We start from the raw sequence: 27,935 nt of genomic DNA, 5'->3' as shown, positions 1-27,935 counted from the left end.
GGGGGGGCATGATAAGTTATGTTTGTATTACCTGAAGAAAATTTTACCTGAATTTTCCTTTTTTTTTTGGGAGTGTTATTGTTTTCGTTATCATTATTATCTTCTATGTTGGTGATTTTGTGGTTGCTATTTTTGTTATCTTATTATTATTTTAGGATCTCCCCTTAGTCTGGATTTCACTGCGCCTGCTCTGCCTCGTGTCCTACTATGCCCTATTTATCTGTCGTTTCTCTCTCTTTCTTCCTCTCATTCTCTTTTCCTCTCTCACTCTTCAGACAGCCTCGCCACATCACGGCCACATCACCGGGACACCTTTCACACTAAATCTGACTCGTAATTATCTTTGTCCTGTTATCTCGCTTCATTTTACCTTCATCTACCTTCTCACCTATCTCATTTTTCCCTCCACTTCATATTCTCATTACAGCTCTTGGTCGCGCCTTCGCCTCACTCCACTCACACCATCTCATCCGCCGCCTTGCGTTTCATCACAGGTCCACACACACACCACCTTGCACCAACCCTCCACACCACTCATGCCCTCAATACACACTCCCACAGTCATTCCGTCCTCACGCCCGACACGACTCCCTGGTCAAGCACGTGGCAGATTCCTGAGCCTCGTTGCCCACACTCTCTACGGCCGCGGCAGCACGGACCACCACCCGTCACGCAGCGCGGCAGGCCCCACACATGCTCTCCCTCTCACCCAGACACACCCACCCACTCTTCTGGACATATTCCTGGACGTTCCTCATGCACACGTTCATCATATACTCGTCAAACATCTATATATATATATATATATATATATATATATATATATATATATATATATATATATATATATATATATATATATATATATATATATATATATATATATTTATAATTACTTAACAATTAGTTTAAATTTCATCTGTTTCATTCCTACCGTTTTCTTTTTAGGTACACTCTGAATATCACTGAATATTTTTTCGAAAAAATTTCTTTGAAAATTCCACACATCCCGAACAAAAAATTGTATTAGACTTGGGAGTATATAACAAGGACGCTAGATACACTATCATAAATTACAATAGTAATTAAAGTAATAAAATATAGTGCAAAAGTACACAATAAACCCGAAGATTACATAGATTCCCTAAATTATGTACACTGCTACCCTACGGCGGCTTGTTCATCCCTCCTTCTCTAGGTGGCCGGCGGCGCCCCGGTCCGTCCGCGGCCCGGCCAGGTGGAAGGCCAGGTGAAGAGCGAGACCAAATTGCTAACAATAAACGCGGTGGAGGAGGGTCCTGGGGGCGGGGCGGACTAGGGCGCCGTCTGGCCCTGGTTAGGAACGGCAAGCGAGCAGAGAAGCAGCGCGTCTGGCGGGGAGGAGCGGGCAGGTGCTGGTCGCCCTGCCCTGTGCCAGGTGTACTCAGGTACCCCTGGAGGCATGACCCACGCACCCCTCAGGCCCTGGGCCGCGTTAGGCTGACGGTGGTGACATGTTTGGTGGACTACGACCCACCTTTTCCTGAAAGATTCGAGGATGAATGGTAAAAAACACAATGTTTCTTATTTCCATTAGATACATTCCTTGAGTAGGTTGTTTGGCCCTGACCGCCGCGACGCTCAAGTTATTTTGTCACCACTACAAGAGTGAGCCGCAAGAGGCTGTTGTTGGTCCGGAAATGGCATTGCCGGTCCGCAGCGAGCGGTCAGTCCCTCTGCCTTGCCCCGCCGTGGCACTAAACTGTTTGAGTTCAGGATATCGCTCATGTCACAGAGTGTCCACAGTTTTATGATGCATCAGTGTTTAGAGAGACGATATCCTCAGCACGCCCTGATTGGCGGGGGAGGACGACCCAACGGAACCGGCAGGGAGGTCACCTTCCCCGTTGGGTGACGGCGTAGGGAGGTTGACGATGGCCGTGGTGACGGTGGTTGTAGAGTTGGGTTTGCTGACCGCCACCACGCTGGGAGCAGCAGCGCCCGGGCTGCCCGAGGTGGCGACGGTGGGAATGGAGGGGGGGTGAGTAGGAAGACCCGGTTGGTTTAGCAGCCCCCACCCGCTTCTGTCCGACACTGTCGTGTTCAGCAGCGTCGTGTCCCGGACGTGGATTTCATTCAGTTCCTCGTCATATCCGCGTTCTGAGCCGGCGCCGCCGCCTTTACGCTGCAAAATAGAAAGGGTGAGGACTTAGGCGCCGCCGCAGAGGGCGAAGGTGCGAGGCCGGCCGGGGTGAGACAGCTCATGCTCGGCGCCCGCTGCTGATCACTTCAAGACTGAACCAGACAAGATAAATGACTTGACTCATATACCACATTATATCACCATCCTTCATGCTACTTTAACTTTTCCTTAAGACTAAGAGAACACAGTAGGACTAGATATGTAGGAAGAAGATCATGCACAAGCAATAGCACTTTGGATGTAAATTATATAAGCCTCTGTAAATACTTTTCTTTCAGTTGAAACATTAATAATTTGTACCATGCTGTTATAACTTAGATGAGGTCATTGATGTAGTACATCAGTTATAACTGCAAAAGAAGTAAAACTTTCATAATATTTTTTTGTGTAGAGGGCATACGAAGGCCAAGATGTCTACAGTTCTACAGCAGTTGAACTTCTACTGTTCCCAGAGAGTCATTCAACGTTGCCAAGGCTAGCTTGAATTTAGACTGAAATACCATCCTACTCGTGCCTACAGAAGTACTCTCAGGCTAGTGAGAGGGCTACCAAAGCCTACCGGAGGAAGAGGTATTCCACACAGGCAGAACCAAAGACCGGGAAGGAGTTTGAAATGGTTAAGTTAGTGTTTTGTACAAAAAAAGCAAGCACGATGAAATAAAAGTTGACTGGAAGACAAGAAGAAGGGCGGCAGAGGAGGTGAAGCTGTGCTCCCTCAACCAAGGTATCAAGCCTGGCAGGCACCTGCATGCAGGACACACGGCGGCAGGAAACCAAAGAAAACTAAACGTAAAGCGTAAAATATAGATATGGTGATATATTTCATATATTTAGGACTCAACACCGTTGACGGCAACACTTAAATACAATTTGTAAGATCATCATCATTAGAATTTAATAATCGTGAAATTAAAAACTAAAACAAAATGTGCAGAGAAATACAGTGCATTTAATTGCTGAAAAATGACTGTCATTACATATAATAATTTTGAAACAGCAAGTCATCGCGATGGTAAAACTAAACTTTAAGAACGCCAACATTCATTTTTTTTCCGTTCAGTCGTCATCTTGATCTCCCTTCGTGCGACGACCGGCACAGGTCAGCAACACGTCTGGCTCCCCTGCCTGCCTGCACTACCTGCCCCGCGGCGTGAACCCCATGGCTGTCCCGACTCCCCTGTGCTAAGCAGGCTAGGGACCTCTTCTTAGGGGAGGATTACACCAAGTGTTACTCCTCACCTGCGACTTGCGTGAGTCACGCTCACAACCTCATTGCCACCCAGCCTCCTTGTCACGTGGATGTGACTCGAGAGACATACTACTGACGGTGAAGGCCAGAATCCCACGGGTTGGTGGTCCGGGAATCACGCTTTGGGGAGATGCAAGGCCGAGGAGCCAGCACTGGGTGCCCTCGCTGTGGGGCCCAAAAATCCGAGATTCCAGCAATACCGCAGCATCTCTTCTCGCGCACGTGAATGGCCTGTGACACCTCAACGAAGACAAACAAGCCACTTTAAGCCCGTGAAATGTCGGGATCAAATAGAAAATGTAAATAAAATGCACTCGATTTACTTACTCTTGACAGTGATCTGAATGCTCGTCCGTCATTTTGTTTACTCCGTTACACAGCCGGCGACTGTTTTTCATTGCGTGAAGCTGAGTGGAGGTCACTCTGTTTCTTGCAAGGCTACGAACGAAAGGATCGTCGCGGAGAAAAGCAGCGGTAAATAAGACATGATCAGCGCCGTTCACACTAAACTCAAAAAATAAATAAAAGAAGTAATGCACAAACCAAACCAAGTGAAAGAATGACTCGCTTCCGTTCAACATAATGAAACATAATCGAAGAGAATGATGCTACAGATCTAACTGTCAAGACTATTGTCTTTGCTTCTTCACTTGTGACTACTACTACTACTACTACTACCACTACTACCACTACTGCTACTACTACTACTACTACTACTACTACTACTACTACTACTACTACTACTACTACTACTACTACTACTACTACTACTACTACTACTACTACTACTACTACTACCACTACTACTACTACTACTACTACTACTACTACTACTACTACTACTACTACTACCACTACTACTACTACTACCACTACTACTACTACTACTACTACTACTACTACTACTACTACTACTACTACTACTACTACTACTACTACTACTACTACTACTACTACAGCTGCTGCTGCTGCTACTACTACTACTACTACTACTACTACTACTACTACTACTACTACTACTACTACTACTACTACTACTACTACTACACTACTACTACTACTACTACTACTACTACTACTACTACTACTACTACTACTACTACTACTACTACTACTACTACTTCTACTGCTTCTACTACTTCTCTAGTACTGCTGGTCAAGGTTGCCGGGGGCCAGGGGGGGCGGAGGTCACTACGTGGTTGGGGGCTAACCAACGCTGTGCCATAAGCAATGTTAGCCAGTCATGCACTATCTAGCGAGGAAGACTGAATCGAGAGAGTTACCATGTGTGCGACGCCTAGCACGCCGTCTTGTGAGGGCTTAAGGGGACTGAACCAACTTAGGGTCTACAGCCTACAATGGAAATAAGAGGAGTTGAAGATAGTGACAGTTAAAAAGTTTGGAGAAAACACAGTAAAAAAATCATTATGTGATCGCTACATCTAGGATAAAACTGACTGACTGACGGAGGGGATTCGTGGCAGGGTATTGGTGTTAGTGACCTATTTATTGTCTCTTGGGTTTTTATCATGACTTGTTTTTTGTCAGTCTGTCAGTCAGCTTGTGTTGTAATCTTGGCAAGGTGTGTGAGTAGCTTTAATATGGTTTTGGGAAAAGCACGCACAAATCAGACATAATTTAAAACAAACTGACAGTGCACACTTGATTCAAAGTGGAGCCATGTACGGTTGGAATAATTCACAAAGCAGTGACTGGGGGTGTTGTGAACCGGAAATACAACAGCAGCAGCGACGGAACCGTGGCTGGAACGATGGAAGCTGAGATGGAAGGCAGTCAGGCAGAGCCACAGCCTCTCCACCCACACCATTCCCTCCAGCACCTCGCCAGACAGCTGCCTGTTAGTATTCTCCGTTTGTGTGGTGGGCAAACTTTATGTTTCTAAAAACTGATGTGGTTCCTCCGGGAACATTTTATTGTGTGCAGGGAGGCCATAAAAAAGCTGTTGCCTTTACGAGTGCACGTAACCCATAACTCCACTTGCCATCAGGTTCTGTCTGCTCCGGGGCCGAGCATTAACGGGCTGTCATGAGGTGTAACTGAGGAAAGTTCCAGAAGAGTGACAGGGGGAGGGAAAGTAGAGCTCCATCTTGTTATTGGTTGCAACTCTCAAACGCTTCAACATTCCACTAGGGTGACTAAACTGACTCGTATACTCGATCTCAAGGGAAGGGGACTCATGGGACTTTCTTGAGTTTTCAGTTTTCATTTTTCTATATAGTTTTCTAAGCTGACTGACGTGAAAGATCTCAAGGGGTGGGGATTTTCTGGACTCTTACTGACTGGCATTTGCCGGGCATGAACTTGTAGGAATCAAGCTGGGGAGAGTTTTTCGCTCAAATTCTGTGCTGTGTCTGTGCCTGTGGTGTGACTCCACTGCCAAGTTTTACATCAACTAACCTATCCTACGCCGAACAGTCTCAGATGGGAGACTAAGGTCAACAAGATTTCTGTGAACAGCGATTAGTTTAAGTTCCATACATTAATTTATCTATTAGAGCTCAGTTATTTAAGGAATTTTGCGTTATTGACCCATGGGATAATTTCTTTTGACTTTGAAGCATATATTTTTTTTCGTGTGCAATTCGCTTTCACACAAACATTGTTGACCTGACACATTACATACTATTAATTTCAATGTTATGTCTTATCTCTACGCCTAACAAGGATTATTTCATGGTAGTGCTTACGCAATGGTTCACTTTCCAGACCCTGACTATTTGGGTTCATAGCAGCAGATGATCGGGTATCTCAGCAGTGTTACTTAGAGTATTGCATTATGTTGGATGCACACTTATGATAATTTTGGTGATAAAGTGATCATAAAAAATCTAATGGTATCACCAGACACTTTGCTAGTAGGACAAAAGTAAGGCTGGGCTGTAGGGATATTTTTAGCTACAGTGTGTCATAGAACCTAAAACTAATTCTATGATTCAAATAAATTCATAATCTGAGTCCTTCTGATGTTGGGAATAATTATCAAAGAAATTCCGTGACTCTGCCGTGGAAACACAAGAGGGCACAAGGAACCTCTATTTTGCGGCGCCATGGTCTTATTCTAGTCTCTCCTAACAATTTTCGAGAATATGGGTCGTTGTGAGGACCTAACCATGAGGCGGGGACTCGACACATTCGGGGGGCGAGGGCTGCGGGAGCTGCTCTCTACTGGCCACCGACGAGGCCTTGGGGAGAGGGGGGGGCTTAGGCTTTTGAAAATCCCAGCGAAGCAAATCAAAGTGCTTACCAAACACAAAAGCATCGGTAAAAGAACCTAAAATGGGCCATGCTTCTGTGAACTTAAAAGTATCTTCATGTTATTCATCTTTACATTAGTTTGAATGTTGGTGTTCTTAAGGTATCTGATTTGTGAGTAAAGTGAATCCAAAATTGTTCCCTCCTGCAGGACCCAAAATGCTTTAGGCACAGTTTGGTAGTCAGCGAACTGTCTCAAGGCCAGGGAGGGTCGCGTCAGCCTGAACCCTTCACAGCTCAAACAACATGACATGACCAACGCCTACACACACACGCTAGGCCAGGGTTCTGGAAAGTGTACATTTTCTGAAAAAAGCTGAAAAGAGAGATGTATATATCTTCCAGGACTTAGCTTATGGAGGTAATCAGACTAAACTTAAGGAAAAAATATCTATCTAAGACATAAGTAATCGAAGCCATTAAAGTACACAAATTAGCCTATAACTAAAGAAAATAACAATCTCTAGTACTAGATTAAAACTCCAAAAGACAGAGAAAAGTATAACGGTTAGTTCTGATGCTGATTTGCCTAACTGAAGGGGGAGCAGTGAAGGCTTTGGCGAAACTGAGGGCGAAAGAGTGAAGGAGAGAGAGCGGAGATGTCCGTGAGGCGGGCGGCTCAGAAGCCAGACGTGACAAATACAGAGTAACAGGTGACCACAACAAACTCTTTAGGTGGTGGGGGTGGCGGGGGTGGAGGGGGGTGCTGACAGATTCAAGAAGGCCAATAACAGTGAGCGAGTGATGTAAAAAAATGCAACTGTGGCTTCAGAAAAAAAGGCCGACAGTGGTGTGAAAAAGGCAAAAAAGAGTGACGGCCCAAGAACGCGTGAAGTGGTGGTGGTGGTGACTGCGGCAGCGGCGGCAGGTGGTAGTGGTAGTGGTGGTGGTAGTGGTAAGAGTGGGCGAGTGGTGGTAACAATAATAACAAACACGATGAAGTGAGAGCCTGAAGAGTGCGTGACAGGGCAAGGGGGACATCTTCGAGGCTCTTGAGGGGACTGTGAGGGGGAGGGGTGAGAAAGCTGCCAGCACTATAAGACTAAGGCTGTTGGTAGCAGTTTTCCCCTCGTGTCTCTGGGTCTGGGGCTCCTCATCTCTGCTGGATAAGGGACGCCCGACAAAGGTTCGAAGACACGTTCTATCAGTAAGGCTTTGGGGATCAAAAATACTGGGGAAAGTTGCGTGGGGGGGGGCTTGAAAAAATCACGAAAAAAGACATCACAAGTGAGCAGTGGTGAGTGAGCTTGACGAAGGAGCTTATCGAGATAGTAGATGTTTCTCATAGCCATGCATTTGCAAAAGACACTAAATTTCTCTTGCTTGATAGTCTAGTAGTGGTAAATTACGGAGTCAATTTCCAAAAATATATATAGATAGACAACTTCAGTGTGCAAATGGCATGAGTGAAGACCCTGACTGGTTGGTTGATTGGTTGTTTGGGTGGTAGGGGGGCGGGGGGCCGGTGCCTTGTGGTGGGGAGCTTGTGTGTCAGCCGTTTGTTGCACCACCTCCGGGAGTCACAAGTCATCCGCACTCTGCCTCCCACTGCTCCTGCCCTCGGTTTGCACCTTCTCGTTACTCTAACACAGGGACGCCACTCGGGGCTTGTTATCCGAACACGTGGAACATCATCACGATAAGAGTTGTCAGTCGGTTGCCTTTTTTTCTCTTCTTTGATTTGTTTACTTTTTGTAGCCGATAGTCTGTGGTTGAGTGATTAGTTGATTGTTTTTTGGGGGTATTTTTATATATTATTCCGTTGGTTTTAATTTGATTTTTGATGATTGGACCTCATTGGAACACTCTACAGGAAGCATGGTTTACTTGGCATTCTGTGTGTGTGTGTGTGTGTGTGTGTGTGTGTGTGTGTGTGTGTGTGTGTGTGTGTGTGTGTGTGTGTTCTGTTTCGTTCTGTTCTGTTCTGTTCTGTTTTGAGAGTTGTCTTCCAGTTTTCATCCTACGAAGCAGTCTAGTTTAGTGACAGGAAACTTTCGTCTAAATAATTATGCGGTCGAGCTAGTGCGTTAGATGTTTCTGTATGCTTTGCTTGAAACGTAATGCCCTAGTGTTAAGCGTTCCCATGAAGGTGTGTGGTGGTGAAGGTGACAGCATAAGGCGGGGTAATAACTCCTGTCCTCACCCAGGCGGCCTGTGTTTCATTCCTGATTTACGTGCCCCGTCACTTGGCTGCTGTACGAGGTAATTTAGCTGATTGAAACAAAGCGTGAAGTTGTAATTACCGGGTAGCATTCGAAGCCTCTCGGTCGCATATATTTCACGTTCGTCAGGTTAATTACAGCCCCTCGATACCGAAGTCAGAGACACCTGTGCGCCTCGGCATCCATCTGGCCTAAAGGTGATGGCCCGTGGCCGGAGGGATCGAGAGGGACGAGAGAGAATGGAAGGAAACAAGAGACTTAGGTTGGAGAAGGCGATATTGTAAGGGATGGGATAGTGAAATCATATTTACTTTGAAACGAGGGTGAGAAAATTGGAAAGATTACAAATGAGAGACAGGGAGATGAAGGAAAGGGAGAGAGATGAATGGGAAACGAGAAAGAGGAGATATGATTATTCAAATTAGTTTACTTCCCGTGGACAGTGAAAAGGAGAAACGATAAGTCAGTGGAAAAACAGAAAGAGAAAGGATGGAAAAGTATAAAGAGGGGACTGAAGTAAGAGGTCGGGTGTGTAGCGGGAGTAGGAGGGCTGGGACGGAGGGCCGGGAAGGGGTACGGCAACGAAGAACTGCTACTCATATTTACCCACTCGGGCCGTGTTTCCCTTTTGTTTGCCTCCACATTCCCCGCTGGGCTAATGAAAAGCCCGAGTCGGCGTGGCCTTGGCGCTCCGTCCGTGTTTAACATCTTAGTTTGTTCGTTAGAGCAGCAAACTCTTGTCTGTTCATCCAGCAGGCTCAGAAGAGGTTGATTTTTCTTCGTATTCCTCATTCGTTACTAGCCTTAGGATTCGATAAGTTTGCTTCTCTAAAGCCACACAGTATTATGAATGTTGTTGTTGCATGTTGCTGTATTTAGAATGTCACTTTCTCTAAGGCGCAAATAAAAACTTGTGTACCTTGAGGAGCATGTATACCAAGTTGTCTAAATCACTCCGTCTTCACTCAGCGCGGGCACTAATCTCTGTAAGCTCTGTACACGTAACCCATACACATGGAACACGAACACAAACCTGCTTTTTTATGTCTCTCTTCATTTACTCACACAAACCTTCGTGACCCTTTGCCCACACACACACACACACAAGGCCTCGGTGCGTCGTGAGCCACAGAGCAACACGCACGTGGTGGAGGTGGTGGTGGTGGTGGTGGTGGTGTTGGTGCCGGCACACGCCCGTCAGTGCCACAACGACGCTGCTGCTGCTGCTGCTTATGATTCTAAGAACACGAATCACGGTGAACATACAACATTGATTACGTGATGAAGGCGTGAACGTTTACGATGACAGGTGTGACATGTTTAGCGATGGTAGGTGTGAACGTTTATAGGTGTCTCGATAATTACAGTGGTTTAGTTGGCTATTTAGTTAGTGCAGCATCAACAGAGGTGCCTTGCTTGGGTGAACGACTAGTGAGTGACACAGCGTCGCTAGGGCCTCCTCGCACTTACCCAGGGGAAGGACACTCTTAAGGGGAGCAGGTATGAGCAGCCCTGGAGGGGATATGAGAGGCATCAAGGTCGACATTCACTGAAATTACTTTGGACAGAAATAATAACAATCATTCAAGAGTAATGACATTAGCAGCAATATTAACCAGTGGATATCATGAGCATGTCTTCAGCTCGTGCACAACATAATGCTTCTTCCTTGAGCGTGAAAAAAGTGAGTCACGGCCTTGCCTAAACCCGGTCATCACGAGCCAGAATCAGAGGAAGGAAGGTGTTTATTATGTCACCCTGTCCTTGTGTGTGTGTGTGTGTGTGTGTGTGTGTGTGTGTGTGTGTGTGTGTGTGTGTGTGTGTGTGTGTGTGTGTGTGTGTGACGGGGGGCGATTGAGGGAGGCAGGCAGCAGATAAGGGGGAAGGAAGGGAGGGAGGAAAGGTGGAGGGTCAGAACCACGTGACTGAGGATTATTAAATAGCTTGAGCAGACTCGGTTGTGACCTTGAGTCGAGTTATGAAACACGCTAACCCGCCACACTTTTCTTTTGTTTTTAGAGGAGAAAGGGACTGCGGGTTTGGCTGTGGGGGTTGTTACTCTGGTCCCTTTTTAGTTCCTTCGCTTGTATTTCCTCTTTCCTTTGACTTAGGTTAGGTTAGGTTAGGTTAGTTAACGTTTTGAAGAGGGGAGTAAGAAGGCACTTCTCTTAATAAAACTGATAGTATTTTGACATCATCTACATCCTTTTTTTTTGGGGGGGGGGGGGGGAGAGGCATGCTGATTTCTTCAATATTTTTTTGTTTTTGTTTTTCCTCTTTAGCTGTAAGGAAAAGTTATGTAAAGGGAGACGCATCTACTATTCTTTTCCTCACCTTCATCTCCTTTCTTTGCTACCTTATTCAGAAGTGTTCTCTTGTATAGGCAGCGTGAGGAATATACTAGTACAGGAGCAGTCTAGGTGCCTGTTTATTTGCCTGCTGTATCTGCCTTCCTACTCACCTACATGCCTGACTACCTGCTTGCTTCATTACCTGCCTGCTTGCCTGCCTCTCCACCGGTGTGTGAGTGTGTGTGTGTGTGTGTGTGTGTGTGTGTGTGTGTGTGTGTGTGTGTGTGTGTGTGTGCGTGACCTAACTCTGCCGCCGCCTCCAGCACGCCGTTGCCCTGTGTGACTTCATGTTCCTTCAATCATGGAATATGTCGTGATGTTCCCGTGGGCTCCCTCTGGTTCTCGTCTCGTGTTATAAGCTCTCGTTTTTTTCTCTCTCTATACGCACTCTTTGTTCTTGTCTCTGCTTGTTCAGGCTTTGTTTTGCGTGTGTATGTGTGTGTGTGTGTAGATATTCAGCTTTCGTGTGCGTGTATGTGTGTGTGTGTGTGTGTGTGCGTGTGCAATTTGTCAGCGCGAGTAACATTGTCAGTGGTCAGAATTGTATTATTGCACACACCTTTGTTTCATGATTTAGTTTTTTGTCGAGTTTGTTTTTCTGTGTGTGTGTGTGTGTGTGTGTGTGTGTGTGTGTGTGTGTGTGTGTGTGTGTGTGTGTGTGTGTGTGTGTGTGTGTGTGTGTGTGTGTGTGTGTGTGTGTGTGTGTGTGTGTGTGTGTGTGTGTGTGTGTGTGTGTGTGTGTGTGTGTGTGTGTGTGTGTGTGTGTGTGTGTGTGTGTGTGTGTGTGTGTGTGTGTGTGTGTGTGTGTGTGTGTGTGTGTGTGTGTGTGTGTGTGTGTGTGTGTGTGTGTGGTGTGTGTGTGTGTGTGTGTGTGTGTGTGTGTGTGTGTGTGTGTGTGTGTGTGTGTGTGTGTGTGTGTGTGTGTGTGCATTTTTCCGCGGGGTACAGTTTGCCTTCCGACCACGCTTCCTGAGAATGATCAACACAGCCTATGTTCGGTAATCACTAACAGAAGTCAGCAATTTAGTAATCAAGATCAGCAGTTATAATCAAATGAGTTTAGAATGCCATGCGGATCAGAATTTTGAGGTCCGTAAGTCGAAAAATATATGTAGCTTTTGAAACCTCGCAAACGGATTTGTCTGAAAATTTTGCCTTAGAAATCGACTGGACAACTCAGCATCGTGATTGTGACTGCTAGGTAAGGACAGGTCTGCCTCATGCCTTTTTGCCCACCTGGTATGACTTTCCCCCAAACCTTCGGCCACAGCAGGTAATGGTGAAGTTGGTGTGGCTGGAAAGCGAGGGGCTCCGACTCTGGGGAGGCGATGCGCTGCCCGGCCTGTTGGGCTGTCCATTGTACGGCACCTCCAGCTCCACGAACTCTCGGTCCTACGGGAGGGAGAGGCGTCAGGGCGGCGGGGGGGAGGAAAACTTAGGGAGACATTAATAAAAGGAACACACAGACACAGTCATGACGAATAAGTAATGAGGATAATGCTCTGGATGCAAAATGATGAATAAGTATTTAGATTATGAACACATCACTGTAAAATAGAAATAAAACAACAATCCAGACTGCGAGTAATGTGCTCCTTGTATTTTTCCAGAGTAGAAATGTGCACAAGCCTTAAAAATGTAGTCTTCTCTGTTTTAGGAAGATTAGTGTTGCATTGTAAAGAAAAAAAAACATTAAAGAACTTATGCCTAGTTACATTCACCTGCATCAGCACCTGGAAAAAACAGAGGAAAAGTAATTTGCTAAAAGAATACAAGTGCAGATTTTTTTCAACAAAACTATTCAATTCTTGCAGTGCTGGAAACTTCCCGAATGTGATAGTAAGGAGTGTTTTCTCTCTCCTTGCAGCGTGCGGCGTGGCGGCGGCGCTTCCTGGTCCGAGAGTCACAATATATTCCACACAAAGGCGGCGTCAGCAAAACTCAACTAAACCTGCAAGCCGGGGAATTAACCTCCAACATGAAGGAGCAGGAGCCTCAGGTAATTCAAGTCCGGGTCACACATACACTGCCCGGCGTTGGCGGCGGGTAGTTACAAGGGTGTTCTCAAACTGGGTAGGTCCACGACTGTCCTTGTCCGGTTATGAACACGTGAAGGGGCATTTTTAGGGTCCGGGAGTTCCTTCAAGGCTGCCCTCACGGCCCAAGTCTGGCAGGCGTCTCCGAACGTGACTCTTCTCCATCCCCTCTCCTTCGTCTTCTTCCTCCTCCTCTTTCTCCTTTTCCTCCCTTTCCCCCTTCTCCTTCATCCTCCTCTCCTTCCTCCCCCTCCCATTCCTCCTCCTTCCCAGTCCTCCTCCTTCTCTCCTCCTCCTTCTTCTTTCTCCTCCTCCTTCCCTTCCTCCTCCTCCTCCTCCTCTTCCTTCCACGAGTCCTTCACACACGATCGATATAGTGTGTGTGTGCGTGTGTGTGTGTGTGTGTGACTAGACTCTTCTAAATCCCCACACGCTACCTCTTCTTTCCTTCCTTTTGCTTCTCCTTCTGCTTCTCCTTCTGCTGCTCCTTCTGCTGCTCCTCCTGCTCTTCTTCCCTCTCCTTCCTTCTTTTCTTGCTCCTGTTCCTGCTTCTCTCTACTTATTCCTTCTTCTTCCCCAATAATTTTCCTCTTTCATTTTATTTTCACTTAATTTTTTTTTCTCCCTCGTCCTCCTCCTCCTCCTCCTCCTCCTCTTCCTCCTCCTCCTCCTCCTCCTCCTCCTCCTCCTCCTCCTCCTCCTCCTCCTCCTCCTCCTCCTCCTCCTCCTCCTCCTCCTCCTCTTCTTCCTGCTCCTCCTCCTCCTCTTCTTCCTGCTCCTCCTCCTCCTCCTCCTCCTCCTCCTCCTCCTCCTCCTCCTCCTCCTCCTCCTCCTCCTCCTCCTCCTCCTCCTCCTCCTCCTCTTCCTCCTCCCCCTCCTCCTCCTTCTCCTGCTCCCGCACCTGCCAGGTTATTACTGCGGGGGCCGTAGTCAGTACCGTCGCACCTCTGCACTGTCCAACACGCCACCACCACAACCACCACAAACAACTACAACCACAACTGTCACCATTTTAGTCACCAGTGCCGCCACACTCACCATAGCTACTCACAACCACACCCAAGACACACTCAGTACCATCACCACCACCACCACACACTCACCAACCGTAGCACCTTCACCGTCACCTGCAGCCCCCACAATCATCTTCACCACGATGACCCACCACGAGATTAGTCATGATCGCAGGTCACCACAACCCCACCACCAAGCGCAGTGTTACCAGCCTTACTTGCACTCACAGTACCACTTCATCACGCCCATAGTCTGTCACCTTCACCTCAAGGGCAAAGATCACCATAACCTCGTCCTAAAATAAGCATGCAGAAATATCCACACCACTTTTCCCTCCATCACCAATAGAGTTACCACAACCATCAATATCCACCACTCTCACTTCCACCACCAGTTCGTCAACCACCACCATGACCACCATACACCAGTCTACCACAGGTCACAACCAAAGAGACACTACACCTTGCACACTGCACCTTCTTTCCCATCACAAACACCAGCACTGTATCATGATTTTCACGGTAGCAATCTCCTAAATGCACCTAACTCAGCTTTCTCTGATGACAACACGCCACTTTTTGTGTATATATAAAACAAAAACAATAGTTGGTCATCGCCGCAACGCCAACCAGTAATGTTATGCGATCGGTAACACGGAAGGGAAGGAGAAAAAAAATATTGTATTGTGTGTGTGTTGTAACCTGCTCGTTCGTCTGTCGTTACTGGGTCCGTTAATGTTTTGTTTTTTGCCTGAATTACAGAAAAAATATTGGTGATTATAGTTTTTTTTATTCTTGTTTCGTATTTTAATTTTATCTGATTGGCCAGTGTGTGTGTGTGTGTGTGTGTGTGTGTGTGTGTGTGTGTGCGCGCGTGTGCGTGTGCGTGTGTGTGTGTGTGTGTGTGTGTATATTGAGACCGCAACAAAAACTGATGGAAATGATAATTGTATACAACAGACTAAACGTTTTGCGTATATGTGTATGTATGTGTGTTTGTGTGTGGCGGGGGAGAGGGGGACAGGGGAGGAGGTGTTTTGAAAGCCCATGGAAAATTTATGTGAATGACTTATACTAACACAACAGACCAAACGCGTGATCACTGTTGCGTGTCTACCTGTGAGCGGTACCGTACCCTGTGCGCGGTGCACAGTGGTGGTGGGAGGCGTAGAATAGATTCCTGCCTCCTATTTCTCTTTTATTATCGCTGCAGTTGCTGGGTAATAGGCGGCGGTGCTGGGGTGGCGGGAGGTCAGAGGGAGAGCTTGGTGAGGAAGAGCAGCTATTGGTGGACGAGCAAGGGAGGGGGGGGGGAGGAACGTTTAGTGAAGGGGGAGGCGTTTGAGAGGGAGAGGTAATAGAGGGAGCAGGAACGTTTAGTCAAATAGGTCAACCTCCATCATCCTTCCCTCCCTTGCGTGTTAGGGATCATATTGAGGGTTGTTATGGACCTCCCTGATTCCATACAGTTAATTTTTCTGGTGACCATCAGATTTCAGGCATATACGAGTGTTTGATAAGGAGTGTTTTAAGTTATGTTTTGCTGTTAAGTTACGTTGCGTTCATTTACGTTTGCTTTTTTTCTAATGAACACAATTTGATGCAGGGTGAGAGGAAGAAAATATAAAGGTAGGAGTGGGTATGCTGAACTACTCCATGATTAATGAATGAAGGGGAAAACCGGAGTGTCTGAAAATACTTTGCCCTTGTTAAATACATGAAAATAGCTTGTTAGATATATAAAGTTAGATAGATTGATAGATGGACGGATAGAAAAAAAGTTAAAAAGGATAGGAACATACATCATTTAACAACCTAATCGATAAACCAAGAAAGGATAGGAAGAAGAAGCATATTTAAGCCTCCAATTTGTTCTATTCGCCCATCATAGCCAATCAGGATCCAGCTCACGAGACGCAGCGCAATATAGGAGCCTTACCCAGAGCAGCTGTTCACTAACGTCGCATTAAGAGCTTAACTTTTAATATGGATTGTGCTGCAGCCTGTTTATCACGACGTGCATGGCGGAGCGAGGCTTTACGTGTTATTAGAGAGAGAGAGAGAGAGAGAGAGAGAGAGAGAGAGAGAGAGAGAGAGAGAGAGAGAGAGAGAGAGAGAGAGAGAGAGAGACGAAAGAAGAAACAGAAACAAACAGAAACAGACACAGGGAAAGGGATAGAAAGAATATTAACGAATAGTAGTAGTAGTAGTAGTAGTAGTAGTAGTAGTAGTAGTCCTCGAGAAAAGGGATAAGGTAGAAGAAAAGGAGGAAAAGAAGGAAAATGAGGAAGAGGAGGAGGGGGAAAAGGAGGAGAAGTAGGGATAGGAGGAGGAAGAGGTCAAGGACGGGGGCACTCACTCATATCCACCCCATCCACCCTACTTCCTCCACTTCCAAACCATGTCATTGGCGGCTCAGGCTGGTAAATATTTGGGTGGAGGTCAGCGGATGAGACGAGAGAGAGAGAGAGAGAGAGAGAGAGAGAGAGAGAGAGAGAGAGAGAGAGAGAGAGAGAGAGAGAGAGAGAGAGAGAGAGAGAGAGAGAGAGAGAGAGAGAAGAAGAAGAAGAAGAAGAAGAGAGAGGCTGGGATTGATGGATGAAGAGAGGGAAAATATGTGCAGTCGTTCTTACAGGAGCTTCACGTCGACGGTTTGTTGTGGTGGGAAGAGGCAAGTTGTAACTCGTCCGTCCGTGTCGAAGTGATGAATGATTAAAAAGAGAGATACATTGTTGATTCAGTATTTGTTTAGATGTCATGTATGTACGCCTAAATAAAAGCCTTCATTTAGTTTGACGTTACGAATAAAAGTGTTACTCGTTCACGGCCAATTTAGTTTTGAAAAGCGTACTGCATCGAACGGAAACATTAACTTTTTTACGTTAAAGATAAAAGCTGTGATGGAGTACTCTCGCTTATCAAAAAATAGCAGTTCGTTCGCGTGGAATATTCATAAAGTACTTCTGGAAATGGCACTTACGAATACTATACTGGAATAGGGGAAGTCCAGTTGACTTGTGAAAAAAAAGCTTATAAACAAAAGGACAGATATTAACTAATGTCGATAACTGAGCCATACTAAAGCTTAACGTTTAATCTATCTTGTATATTTTATTTATTGCTTATTTTAGATAATATTTGCATTTTTCTGCCGTGAGAGATTGATATTAATGTGTGCTTTGTGAATTGTTTGTGATGCGGAGAAATGATTATACATGGCTGATTAAAATTATCGTTTTGGGTGTGTGAGAGAGAGAGAGAGAGAGAGAGAGACAAGGCCAACCGACCAATAGCCGTTTACTGAGGATCAAATCACTTGGAAGCGATTCGAATATCAATGTGAATTCATTCTCTCTCTCTCTCTCTCTCTCTCTCTCTCTCTCTCTCTCTCTCTCTCTCTCTCTCTCTCTCTCTCTCTCTCTCTCTCTCTCTCTCTCTCTCTCTCTCTCTCTCTCTCTCTCTCTCTCTCTCTCTCTCTCTCTCTCTCTCTCTCTCTCTCTCTCTCTCTCTCTCTCTCTCTCTCTCTCTCTCTCTCTCTCTCTCTCTCTCTCTCTCTCTCTCTCTCTCTCTCTCTCTCTCTCTCTCTCTCTCTCTCTCTCTCTCTCTCTCTCTCTCTCTCTCTCTCTCTCTTTTCAGGGGGCTTCGTGGTGCAGTGGTTAGCATACTCGGCTCACAACCAAAGAGCCAGGATCGATTCCCGGGCAGGTGGAAAAATTTGGGCAGCTTTTCCGATACCCTACGCCCCTGTCCACCCAGCAGTGAATGGGCTGGGTATTAATCGGGGTTGTGTCCCGTCTCCTGAAATCTGTCCCTTCTATAATTCCTTCCCCTTCAGTCTCTCCGGCATATGACCACAGATGTTGCGCCGACTAAACGAAACTTCCTCTCTCTCTCTCTCTCTCTCTCTCTCTCTCTCTCTCTCTCTCTCTCTCTCTCTCTCTCTCTCGCTCGCTCTCTCACTCTCTCTCTCTCTCTCTCTCTCTCTCTCTCTCTCTCTCTCTCTCTCTCTCTCTCTCTCTCTCTCTCTCTCTCTCTCTCTCTCTCTCTCTCTCTCTCTCTCTCTCTCTCTCTCTCTCTCTCTCTCTCTCTCTCTCTCTCTCTCTCTCTCTCTCTCTCTCTCTCTCTCTCACACACACACACACACACACACACACACACACACACACACACACACACACACACACACACACACACACACACACACACACACACACACACACACACACACACACACACACACACACACACACACACACACACTGATAGCTCCGTTTTATTCTCCTTTATCTCCATCCCTTCACATCTCCTCCCCTAACTCTCACCCTTTGCCTTCCACCTCTACTTCCCCTGTCCTCCAGCACGCCATCTCATCCATCCACTTATCCCCTTATCCCCCTCACCTCCTTTCCTACTCCCCGCGGTTGGCCAAGGTAAAGTCCTGTGATAACAAGGGGAAAAAGTAGGTCAGTGGGACTCTCTTGGTGTGTCCGTCTCCCTCCATCTGTTGTTAGTCTCTGTTCCTTGGAAACTGTTCGGCCCCGCGTGTTGGTTGCTACGGAAGCAGAACTAGTAAAATATGTTAGATGAATACTCCTGTAAGTTGTGTTTTCGGCGAACGCTCGTAGAGCACGAATCTATAATATGAAATATCACTTGAGTTATGCATGGAAACATACTGCTGTTGTGATATCAAAAAGAAAATTAGTTCATATAAAATAATTTCAACCGACAGTAATTTCATATTCCTTTACAATGTTGATGAAGACAAGAGAGAAATTTATTTTGGCCTGTCACGTTCATTCAGGTTAAGTTCACTCCATTTAGACCAATTCTTCGGAGGGCCACAATGAAAGTAAGGCCAGAAACGTTTATTTTTTTGCAATTTAATGAAAAAAAGAATATTATAAGGACATTCATCTTAATGAGTCTATATGAAAAGGTGAGGGGTGAGCTTGTCTTCTGCTTGATTTTTGTTCTCTTCTTATGTATAACTCAAGGGAAATACGTGATAGCTCTTTTAGGAAAGTACGTGTATGGCCGCACAACAACTGTGTTACCCAAGAGTGAGGGTCGAGGGAGGGATGGAGTGAAGGAGGGAGTGCAGGTAGCCGAGCTTATTTTTGTTCCGTCAAGCCTCAAGAAGCCAGTCAGTCCGTCAGGGAGCGAACAAACACGGCATGAACGAACCTTACTTATTCGACGAGCCAGATTTACCTCACTCAAGTTTTCCCAAGTGTTCATTACGAGAGAAAAGTCTGAATACGGACGACGGAGTTTTTTTTCTCTTTCTCATTTTGCTCTCCTAGAAATAGCAGGAGAATAATGGCGGATTTTCGTACAGTGGAGCCAGATTAATGTGGATGGCGAGGTTGTGTTTGCTCACCGTTTGCCCTCTTTTTTTCCCCTCTGTTTTCTCTTCGCCAATTGTATGACCTTGACGCTTTGAATCGCCTTATTGGTTCTAGACAGTGTGTGCTATGTATGTTTTTTTGTTTTTTTGCCGGGTTTAGCTTCCTAGTGGCCTGAAAGTTGAGGTTTCATTGACTTTTGAGGATTAACGGAATGAGTTTCTACTTAACGATACCTCAGTGGAGACTCGAGCACAGGAACCTTAGATCAAGAGCCTCACGTCCTCTCTCCTTTCGTTGCAGCGTGCACTATTAAAACTACCTCTGTGATGCTTATCAAGACGTGTGCCACCGTCTGTCGCGGGTGAGTGGGGCTGATGGAGTCCATTTTGAAGATCTTGCCATTCAAAGTGACACTAAGCGCGGGGAGCTGAGCACATCACAAGATCAGCGTGTTTAGCCGCCGCGCCCTCCCATCTTGGCAGGGCATCAGTCACTGTGACGTGCCGCCCAGGGAGTAGTGTCTCAACTCACCTTTTTACGCTCCTTCCCGTCGCCCCTCACCGTGTAATCTCCGCGGGATCTGAGTAATCAACTTATTAATGACGAGGAGAGTCTTTCGGGGCGTCACGCAGCAACACATGCCTCGCCCGCAGCCATCCAGTTCCGCGTACGATGAAGAACGAGGCAGGGAGGGATGGCGGGAAGGCTTGACATGGCGGTAAAGGAGAGAAGACGGGAGGGAGAGGAGGAAAGGAGAAAGAGAGCGAGAGTGAGGGGGTGCACCTGAGTTCTGAAAGCCTTTGAAAACTTACCTCGGAGTTTTGCCTCTATAGTCAACATCGTTTAAAGGGAAGTCGGCTCTCCTCTCATAGAGATAACAAGACTGCCTCATTGTGCAACCCTCCGCCTGCCGCTCTCCCGCCTGCCTCTTTTCCTCCCTTCCTCGCCGCCGTCTCTTGCTGCAGATGCTGGTGAGAGCGGCGCCGCGGCCTCGCTTTGGTAGCACTGCTTGTCCTCGCCGCGGCTCCAGGATTTTGGTGTCTCTTTGTCTGGGTGATGTTTAAGGCGTCTTTCGGCTCCCAGTAACTTCACCTTTTATGCTGTTTTATGCGCTCTTCCCGTCTCTGTAGATTTATCCCCCGTGTTCTTTTATATGCACTAAAATTTCACCTCTCAGTAAATGCATGTCTCCCGCTGTTTTATGCATCTCTCTCTATTTCTCTCTTCGCTGAAAACGCATATTCGGTAAAGAGAGCGCGATGCAGCCACGCCACAGAACTCAACACGGCAGTATCAGAATAAAATTGCGCCACGTCCTGCACGAGATAAATTTCATCAGTTCGCAACATTTATTTACCTTTTCCATTGTGCGTCATTCCTGTACAACATATGCAGTATTTTCGTGCGCTGAATTGGCAGGAGTTCGTGTAGTGAATTTCGGAAGACTGACAGAAATATAAACGGTTTCATACCTTAATGTGTATGTTGAAGTGCCTTTAATCAGTTACTTTTGCTCAGTTAACTATGAGATATATATACGGAAGGATTATTTAAAGTGTATGATCGTCTAGTTAGGTTAGATTCACCGTTGCCAGATTATCGTACTCAGAGCCTCGTATTTATCGGTTTCTGACCCATAGCTATTGCCATAAAACCCCAATAATTAACCATTTTAACGATAACTTTATATGAAGGCAGTTATTGGGGTCGAGGAGGCAGTTTTTGGGTCGGAAATTGGCAAACATAGGAGGCTGAGTACGACAATCTGGCAACGTTGGTTAGGTTGGATTAAGTGAAAGAGAAAAAGAAAGAGAAGAAAAACGGGGAGCAGAATTAAATGGTAAGGAAGACATTAAGGAGCCAGTTGAAGACGGCATGAGAGGGGAGTCAGTGAAGCATAGAAGGAATAGAGACCGACATAGACTGTAAACGAGATGAAATAACAAGATAGGTGGCATAACAACACCTGATTAACGCCCACCTCGGATCATTAACAAATACCAAACACAGATAATTTTCTTCTGCAATGCTTGAGGAGGAGGAGGAAAAGGCCGAGGAGGAGGAGGAGGAGGAGGAGAAAGTGAAGGTTAAGAAAGAGGAGGGGGTAGAGGTATAAGGTCCAGGGTGGCATTAAGTCGACGCTTCATTATCTCCAAGAAGGCTGGACCAACAGTGATAATTAGAATATAACACAGGAGCTGAGATCGTTCATTAACCTTAGAGTATATAGCGCTGCTCCGATGATAATTACGTTATTACGAAGAGAGGTTAGCTGGGAGGGAGGGAGCGAGGGAGAGGGAAAGGAAGGGAGGGAAGGGGGGGGAGGACAACGGGGGATATATTGGAAGGAGGAAAGAAAGAAGAGGAATGGAGCGATGCTTTGTGGGAGAAGAGAAAGGAAAAGCAGGATGGGGAGTAAAGGGGAAAGGAAGGAGATGATGAGGAAGGAAAAGGGAAGAAATATGAGGAAAAAGAAGAAAATAAGTGAAGAAGGGAAGCCGTAAAGGAAGATCTGGGAATAAATTAATGAGAAGAGAGGGAGTGAGATAAAGACAAGAAATGAGACGCGAGGAAATGGAGAAATGAGAAAGAAAGAGGAAGGAGGCAAGATGGATTAGAGGGAGACGAAAGAGAGGAAGGCAAGGAGCGGAGGGAAGACAAGGAGATGACAAATGCGACCCAAATAAAGACTCCACTCGAGCGATGAGTTAAACTATAAACATTGATCTTATGACGGAGGGGAGGAGGAGGAGGGAGGGTGAGGGGAGGAAGGAAAGGGTAGGAGGGGAAGTTTGACAGGGAGGAAGAAGCGGGTGAGTGATGAGCGGCGTAAGGAGAAGCAATAGGAGGACGACACCTGCGACGAGAGATGGAGGAGACAAGTTTTGACCGTGCTTTTCCTCCCTTTTTTGATGAGTGGGTGAGGAGACGGAGACGTGGGGTAAGGGAAGCGGAAGAGGACGATAAGGAGAAGGAAGAAGAAGAGGGGTAGAGTCGGGATGGCTTTCCTCGACATCGTTTTCAGCGTGTTACAGTCACGTCAGCTTATTAATAAGGTGGAGAAGTTCTGCCATAAAGTCGAAAAGAATACTATCAAGCTGCACTGAAAAATGGTTTTAATAATAGCAAAATGGAGAAAATGAAGAAGAGCTTATGTCCTCGAAGACCCATTATCCTACTCCAATTGTAAATGACCAAACAGTTAGCATAAAAACAGGATTGATCAATAGTTTCGCCACAAAAGTTTCCTGAAAATTCATTAATCAACGTTGTAAACATTAATGAGTTTTCTGAAAATCAATAACGAGGTATCATAAGCATCTTTGGTGTAAGTAAATGCCAGCATAACGTGTGTTCAGAGAAGAACATGTACAGATGAAAAGAACATTAAGTATAATCACGTAGTTAGTATCGATGGAGTACACACACAAGTGAGACATGTGGAGCAGGTAATAGTTGGGAACTAGGATACTCACGCTCCAGGTCGCCTCGTTCCCTGGTAATAACGTTTACACTCACCTGTCCTACTCGCCCGACACACCGGCAGTACCAGAGACAATTCCTAGATTACACATTATCTTCGACACTTAAGTTAATGGTTTGGTCACCGAGCGTGGCAGCGGCTACCACCCACGTTGACCGCTCACTAACCGTTGTCTTCTCGAGGCAGCGCAGGAGGTGGTGGTGCTGCATCTCAAAGATGTCCTCCTCTTTGGTGAACTCGTCCATCTCGAGGCCGCTCTCCTGGGCCGCCAGCCGCGCCTCAGCCGCCTTCTTCTTGGTGACGAACGCCGCGCCGGAAGACGCCTTGGCGATCCTGATGCGGGCTAGACGTGCCTTCTGCGTGGGGGGCAAGGGGAGATTGTGTTAGGAGATGTCGGCAGGCGGGGGAACTATTTCAGATGATTGATAATGAGCATCATGGCATGGGGTTTTGATTCTTGTCACGGGAAGAATTGGGAATAAGCTAAACGAAGATGCTGAAGATAAGACAGTAGCAGGCGAATCAAGTGATGTAAGCTGTCAGGGCACCAGCGGCAGCAGTACTGTGTGGGCTGCCAGCTTGCCGGGACCCGACATCGTAATTTCGTACGTAGCAAGAATAGCGACTCTCATACGCATTCTCATTCACATGAAGCAATCTAATGTCTATGAGTAGTTCAGCAGCGTCGTGAAGGGGAGTGAGAGAGAGAGAGAGAGGTGCAGCAGGTGTGTGTATGTGTGTGTGGAGGCCAGTTATGTCCAACTGTTGACTACGTTTCTCTCTCTCTCTTGTCTCTACTTGTATTCCATCTACTCCTCCTTCATCATTTTTCCCAAAAGAAACTAAACTCGCCTGTTGCTCCTCTCGCTTCAGCAGTGCGCGCTGGGAAAGAAAGGTTGAGTGTTGTCAATGTGGTGAGAGGAGAGGAGAAGTGGGCCGCGGGAGGTAGGGTTACGCTCACACTAAGGATAGGGTACACGCTAGAGGCCTGGAACTACAGGGAGATAAAAACCGCATCATAAGGTTATGCGTCTAGCACTAATAAAAATACTGGAAGACTGTACTAAGACCAAGCGAGGAAGGAACATTTGTATGTGTCTGCAGAGGGAAGGGAAACAGCTCAGCTTGCCTACAACATTACAAGACGCAAACCCGAGGTTCTTGTATTGCCATGAATTCCATTATAAAGTTTGTCAGTTTTATTGTGTAATGAATTTTTAAGTTAGTCTTCTACATGATAGTTTCTAAAACCTGCAATTAAAAAAGTAATTTGAAACAATGACACAAACTTTTTAACTCAGCATTTTTATGGCAGACAAAAGATGGAAAATTATACGATGAAAAGAAGTGATGTCCAAGAATATACAGAGTGCTTGGGAAGCCTTCGACTAAAAGGACAGCTGGGAGAGTCACCAGTCTGTGCTGCAGCGGTACGAGGCACACGCGCCTGCCTGCCTGCACGCACATACGCACACGCACGCACACACACACACACACACACACACACACACACACACACTGCTGGTGAAAGCGAGTCCAACTCGTGATCAGGCCGTGGTGAATTACACACATACACACTTGGCCAGTCAACTCCCTCCCTCCCAACACGCGCAGGCTCTCAGAAGCGTCGCCTTATCACAAACGTAAAATAATGAAGTTTTAAATACACATGCAAAAAGACGGGAAGATCATTTAGGTGAAAATAAACGCTTTAAGATTTCTTTAGGTAAACAAAAATGTTGCGTTAAAAATATATACACAAACTTATATACATGAATTATGTACACTGGAATGCAGTTTAGAAATTACATGGATTGATTTATTGAGGATGCCAGGTTGAGGGCGACCAGTGCTTGCCCCAGGGTGGATAGACACGGAAGAAGGAAACAAAATAAACGAAGGAGACGCCCATGTGTCTTGCATCAACTCTTTTTTTTTACAGATTCCATGTCGAGGTGATATTACAACGAAATAACAGACTTAATATATTCACAACTGTAACCCCTTCCTTCATTCCACGACAGAGCTAAGATTAAAAAGAGGAAGCCATGGAATCGTGTTTGCCGCTTCGTCATGCACCGCCGTTCGCCCCTCACTCATGGCTCGAGGCCGCCCAAGTCATGCACACCGGCCATGATTCACTTCGGAACTTCTGTGGAAAACTGTGTGGGGCGAGGCGGTCTATACTTCATCCCTGGAATCTCCATTTCCATCACGTTCTTGCTTATATAACTCAGGATTAAGCGGCGCCCTGGTCCATGACTTTACGCTGAGAAACTCGCCAATAAACATCATTTCTGAGCGTCCCTTGATTGCTGAGCGATTGGGAGGAGATTGGGGGGAGGGGGCGGCTAGTGCTGGAGCGAGGGCGTGGGGGTGCGTGGGAACAGGCGTAGCGTGGGTGGTGTGGGTGGCGATTGAGAGTAGAAGGCGTGCAGGTGGTGTGTTGAGGGTGAAGAAACGCATGAGTCTGATGAGTGGCGTAGGTGTCCAGTGACCGGTGGGCTGACTGGGTGGGTGACTGTGACTGGACGTGGTGGGCATGCATGTGTTGGGGACGTGTGTTACAGGTATACTCTGGTGCAGAGCGGTGATGTCCAGCACGAGCCTTCCTTCCCCCTTCCTCCACTGTAGTATCCAACCATGTATTAGTTCAGGCATTTCCCTCAGGACTAATTTTAACCCTCCTGGCAGTACGAAGACCTGTGTGCCTCCCGCCGCCTGGTATTCAATCATTTCTCTTGTGTTCTCATTGGCCTAGCGATGTACCGGAGAGGGATTGCGTATAGATCTTAGGTGCAGTGATCGTGTATGGCTGACCGAGTAGCCAGCCTTCATCAGTTGTGGAATCATGAAGCATTTGAATTTGCAAGAAAAAAAAAAAAAGAAGATAAAAAGTCTTTGATTCCCCTCCTTGCCTCGAGCTATGAATAACCGAGGCTATTACCAGACAGAGCTACACCAAGGCGAGCTTCAATTTAAGACTCATTTCATGGAAGAGTCGTGTTACTTTCTGTTAGTTATGGTCTGTATCGACAGGCTTGCACGCGAGGCATCAACATGAGACTCCAGAGACAGCGAATGGTAGGCGGACAGGAATCAAACACTACTTTCCGCCCTGAATGTGCAGCTGATATTCACGCCACGCTGCACAAGACACACACAGCGGCTGATGGAGAGGCGTGCCTGGTTATCAAGTCCATACGTAAGTGGGTTATTACTCCTTCCTGTGAACGAGTACATGCACACACGCCGTGACGGAAGGCAACGCTCGCACACCCCGAGAACCTTTGTCTGCACACCCTCGCGGCACGTCACAGCGCACAAGGCATGGCGGGATGAGGTGTGTATGCATGTCTGCGTATCTAAAGTACACCGTCTGGCCCCCATTCCTCTCTCACGACATACCACTGACACTGCTTTTGGCCTTGTCGTTGTTGAGCCCTGAGTGTCTTTCTACCGTCTTTTCTTTCTTCCCCTCACACTCATCCACCTGCCTGACCGACTGAGACTCTCTCCAGCTGAGTGACCACCTGACCTGGCCTGACCTGAGCTGACGACCTTATCCGAGAGCATTAAGACGTGGAAGCAAAAAATATTAGGTGCGGGGAGAGAGAGAGAGAGAGAGAGAGAGAGAGAGAGAGAGAGAGAGAGAGAGAGAGAGAGAGAGAGAGAGAGAGAGAGAGAGAGAGAGAGAGAGAGAGAGAGAGAGAGAGAGAGAGAGAGAGAGAGAGAGAGAGAGAGAGAGAGAGAGAGAGAGAGAGAGAGAAATACTGTCCCCAAGAGAAAGAAGTTCTAAAAGACAACTCCTCGTAATTATCTTCGGGGAAATCACTGCTAGTCATTGGGTCAAACAGGAGACTCCGTTCATGAAGGAAGAGGAAAGACAATGGAACCTAATCTACAGAAAAAAAAAGTGATTCCTGAAATAACTAACTAAATCATTGAAAAAGTCTTAAGTAGCAGATCAGTCAAGCTATCCTAAACAGACTACCTTCACGTATGTCTCGGAAAAAGGTAATTATGTCTAGTCCTCTGAAGTTCCAGAGTGAGGGACCTGAAAATAAGCTGTTAATTAGTATATGTAGACACGTTATTATAGGTGATGATTTTATGACAGCGATAACGATCAAAATAAAGGAAGTAGGAGGCAAGGGTAAGGAGGGACAAATTAAGGAAACGTATGAATAATTAAAGGAATGGATACAGATAAAGGATGTGATTAAAGGGAGGAACGAAGGGAGACTACATACGTATAAGTAATGAAATAATAACCTACTTTAGAGAGCATGAGGGAGACAAGAGTGAGAGCGTGATGCTTCAGAAAAACACACACACACACACACACACACACACACACACACACACGTTTAAGAATGAAAAATCTATAACATATACTGGACGCTTATGACCTATAGTAAATGGACGCTAGACAAAGAGGCTGATTAAAAGAAACGGAAAAGAAAAAAAAGAATCCTTGGCGTTTGAAGAAAAAAAAATGAACACGGAAGAGAGAAGAAAGTTAAAAAAAAAGTTAAAAAAATTATGAGAATGTGACACTTACGATACGGAAACGGACACACTATAAAAAAAAGGTCGCGTGATGGGGATGGTTCAAAGAAAACTGTTACTCCTCGACGCATTACCTTCTGTGCTTTTCTCTTGTCCGCTCGCTGGTTCTGGTGGTAGATCCTCGAGAAGTTGGACACGATGACAGGCACAGGCAGGGCGATCACAAGCACGCCGGACAGCGAACACACGCCGCCCACTATCTTACCCGTGGGCGTGTGAGGAACCATGTCACCGTATCTGAGGGGAAGGAGAAGAGGAAAGT

General features: G+C 46.3%; 1 protein-coding gene and 1 long non-coding RNA gene across 2 annotated transcripts in view; one reads left to right on the top strand and one right to left on the bottom strand.

The window, feature by feature from the left end:
* LOC127000045 (uncharacterized) overlaps nt 1-26,705 on the top strand; it is a 33,723-nt gene extending 7,018 nt beyond the window's left edge. Inside the window, exons 2-3 of the long non-coding RNA XR_007753761.1 lie at nt 13,085-13,216; nt 25,126-26,705. This is a non-coding gene — a long non-coding RNA (uncharacterized LOC127000045). The remainder of the gene's footprint in view (nt 1-13,084; nt 13,217-25,125) is intronic.
* Nucleotides 8-27,935, bottom strand: LOC127000044 (potassium voltage-gated channel protein Shal-like). Its single transcript, XM_050863452.1, has 5 exons — nt 27,748-27,935; nt 23,269-23,457; nt 12,454-12,609; nt 10,337-10,378; nt 8-2,164 (listed from the first exon to the last, which is right to left on the bottom strand). The coding sequence occupies exons 1-5, from the start codon at nt 27,898-27,900 to the stop codon at nt 1,805-1,807; spliced, it is 900 nt and encodes a 299-aa protein (XP_050719409.1). The 5' UTR covers nt 27,901-27,935; the 3' UTR covers nt 8-1,804.

The sequence above is a fragment of the Eriocheir sinensis genome, chromosome 17 (genome assembly GCF_024679095.1).
Source record: "Eriocheir sinensis breed Jianghai 21 chromosome 17, ASM2467909v1, whole genome shotgun sequence".
NCBI lineage: Eukaryota > Metazoa > Arthropoda > Malacostraca > Decapoda > Varunidae > Eriocheir > Eriocheir sinensis.
The sequence above is the reverse complement of the archived record's forward strand: the minus strand, read 5'-3'. Positions and strand labels throughout refer to the sequence as shown.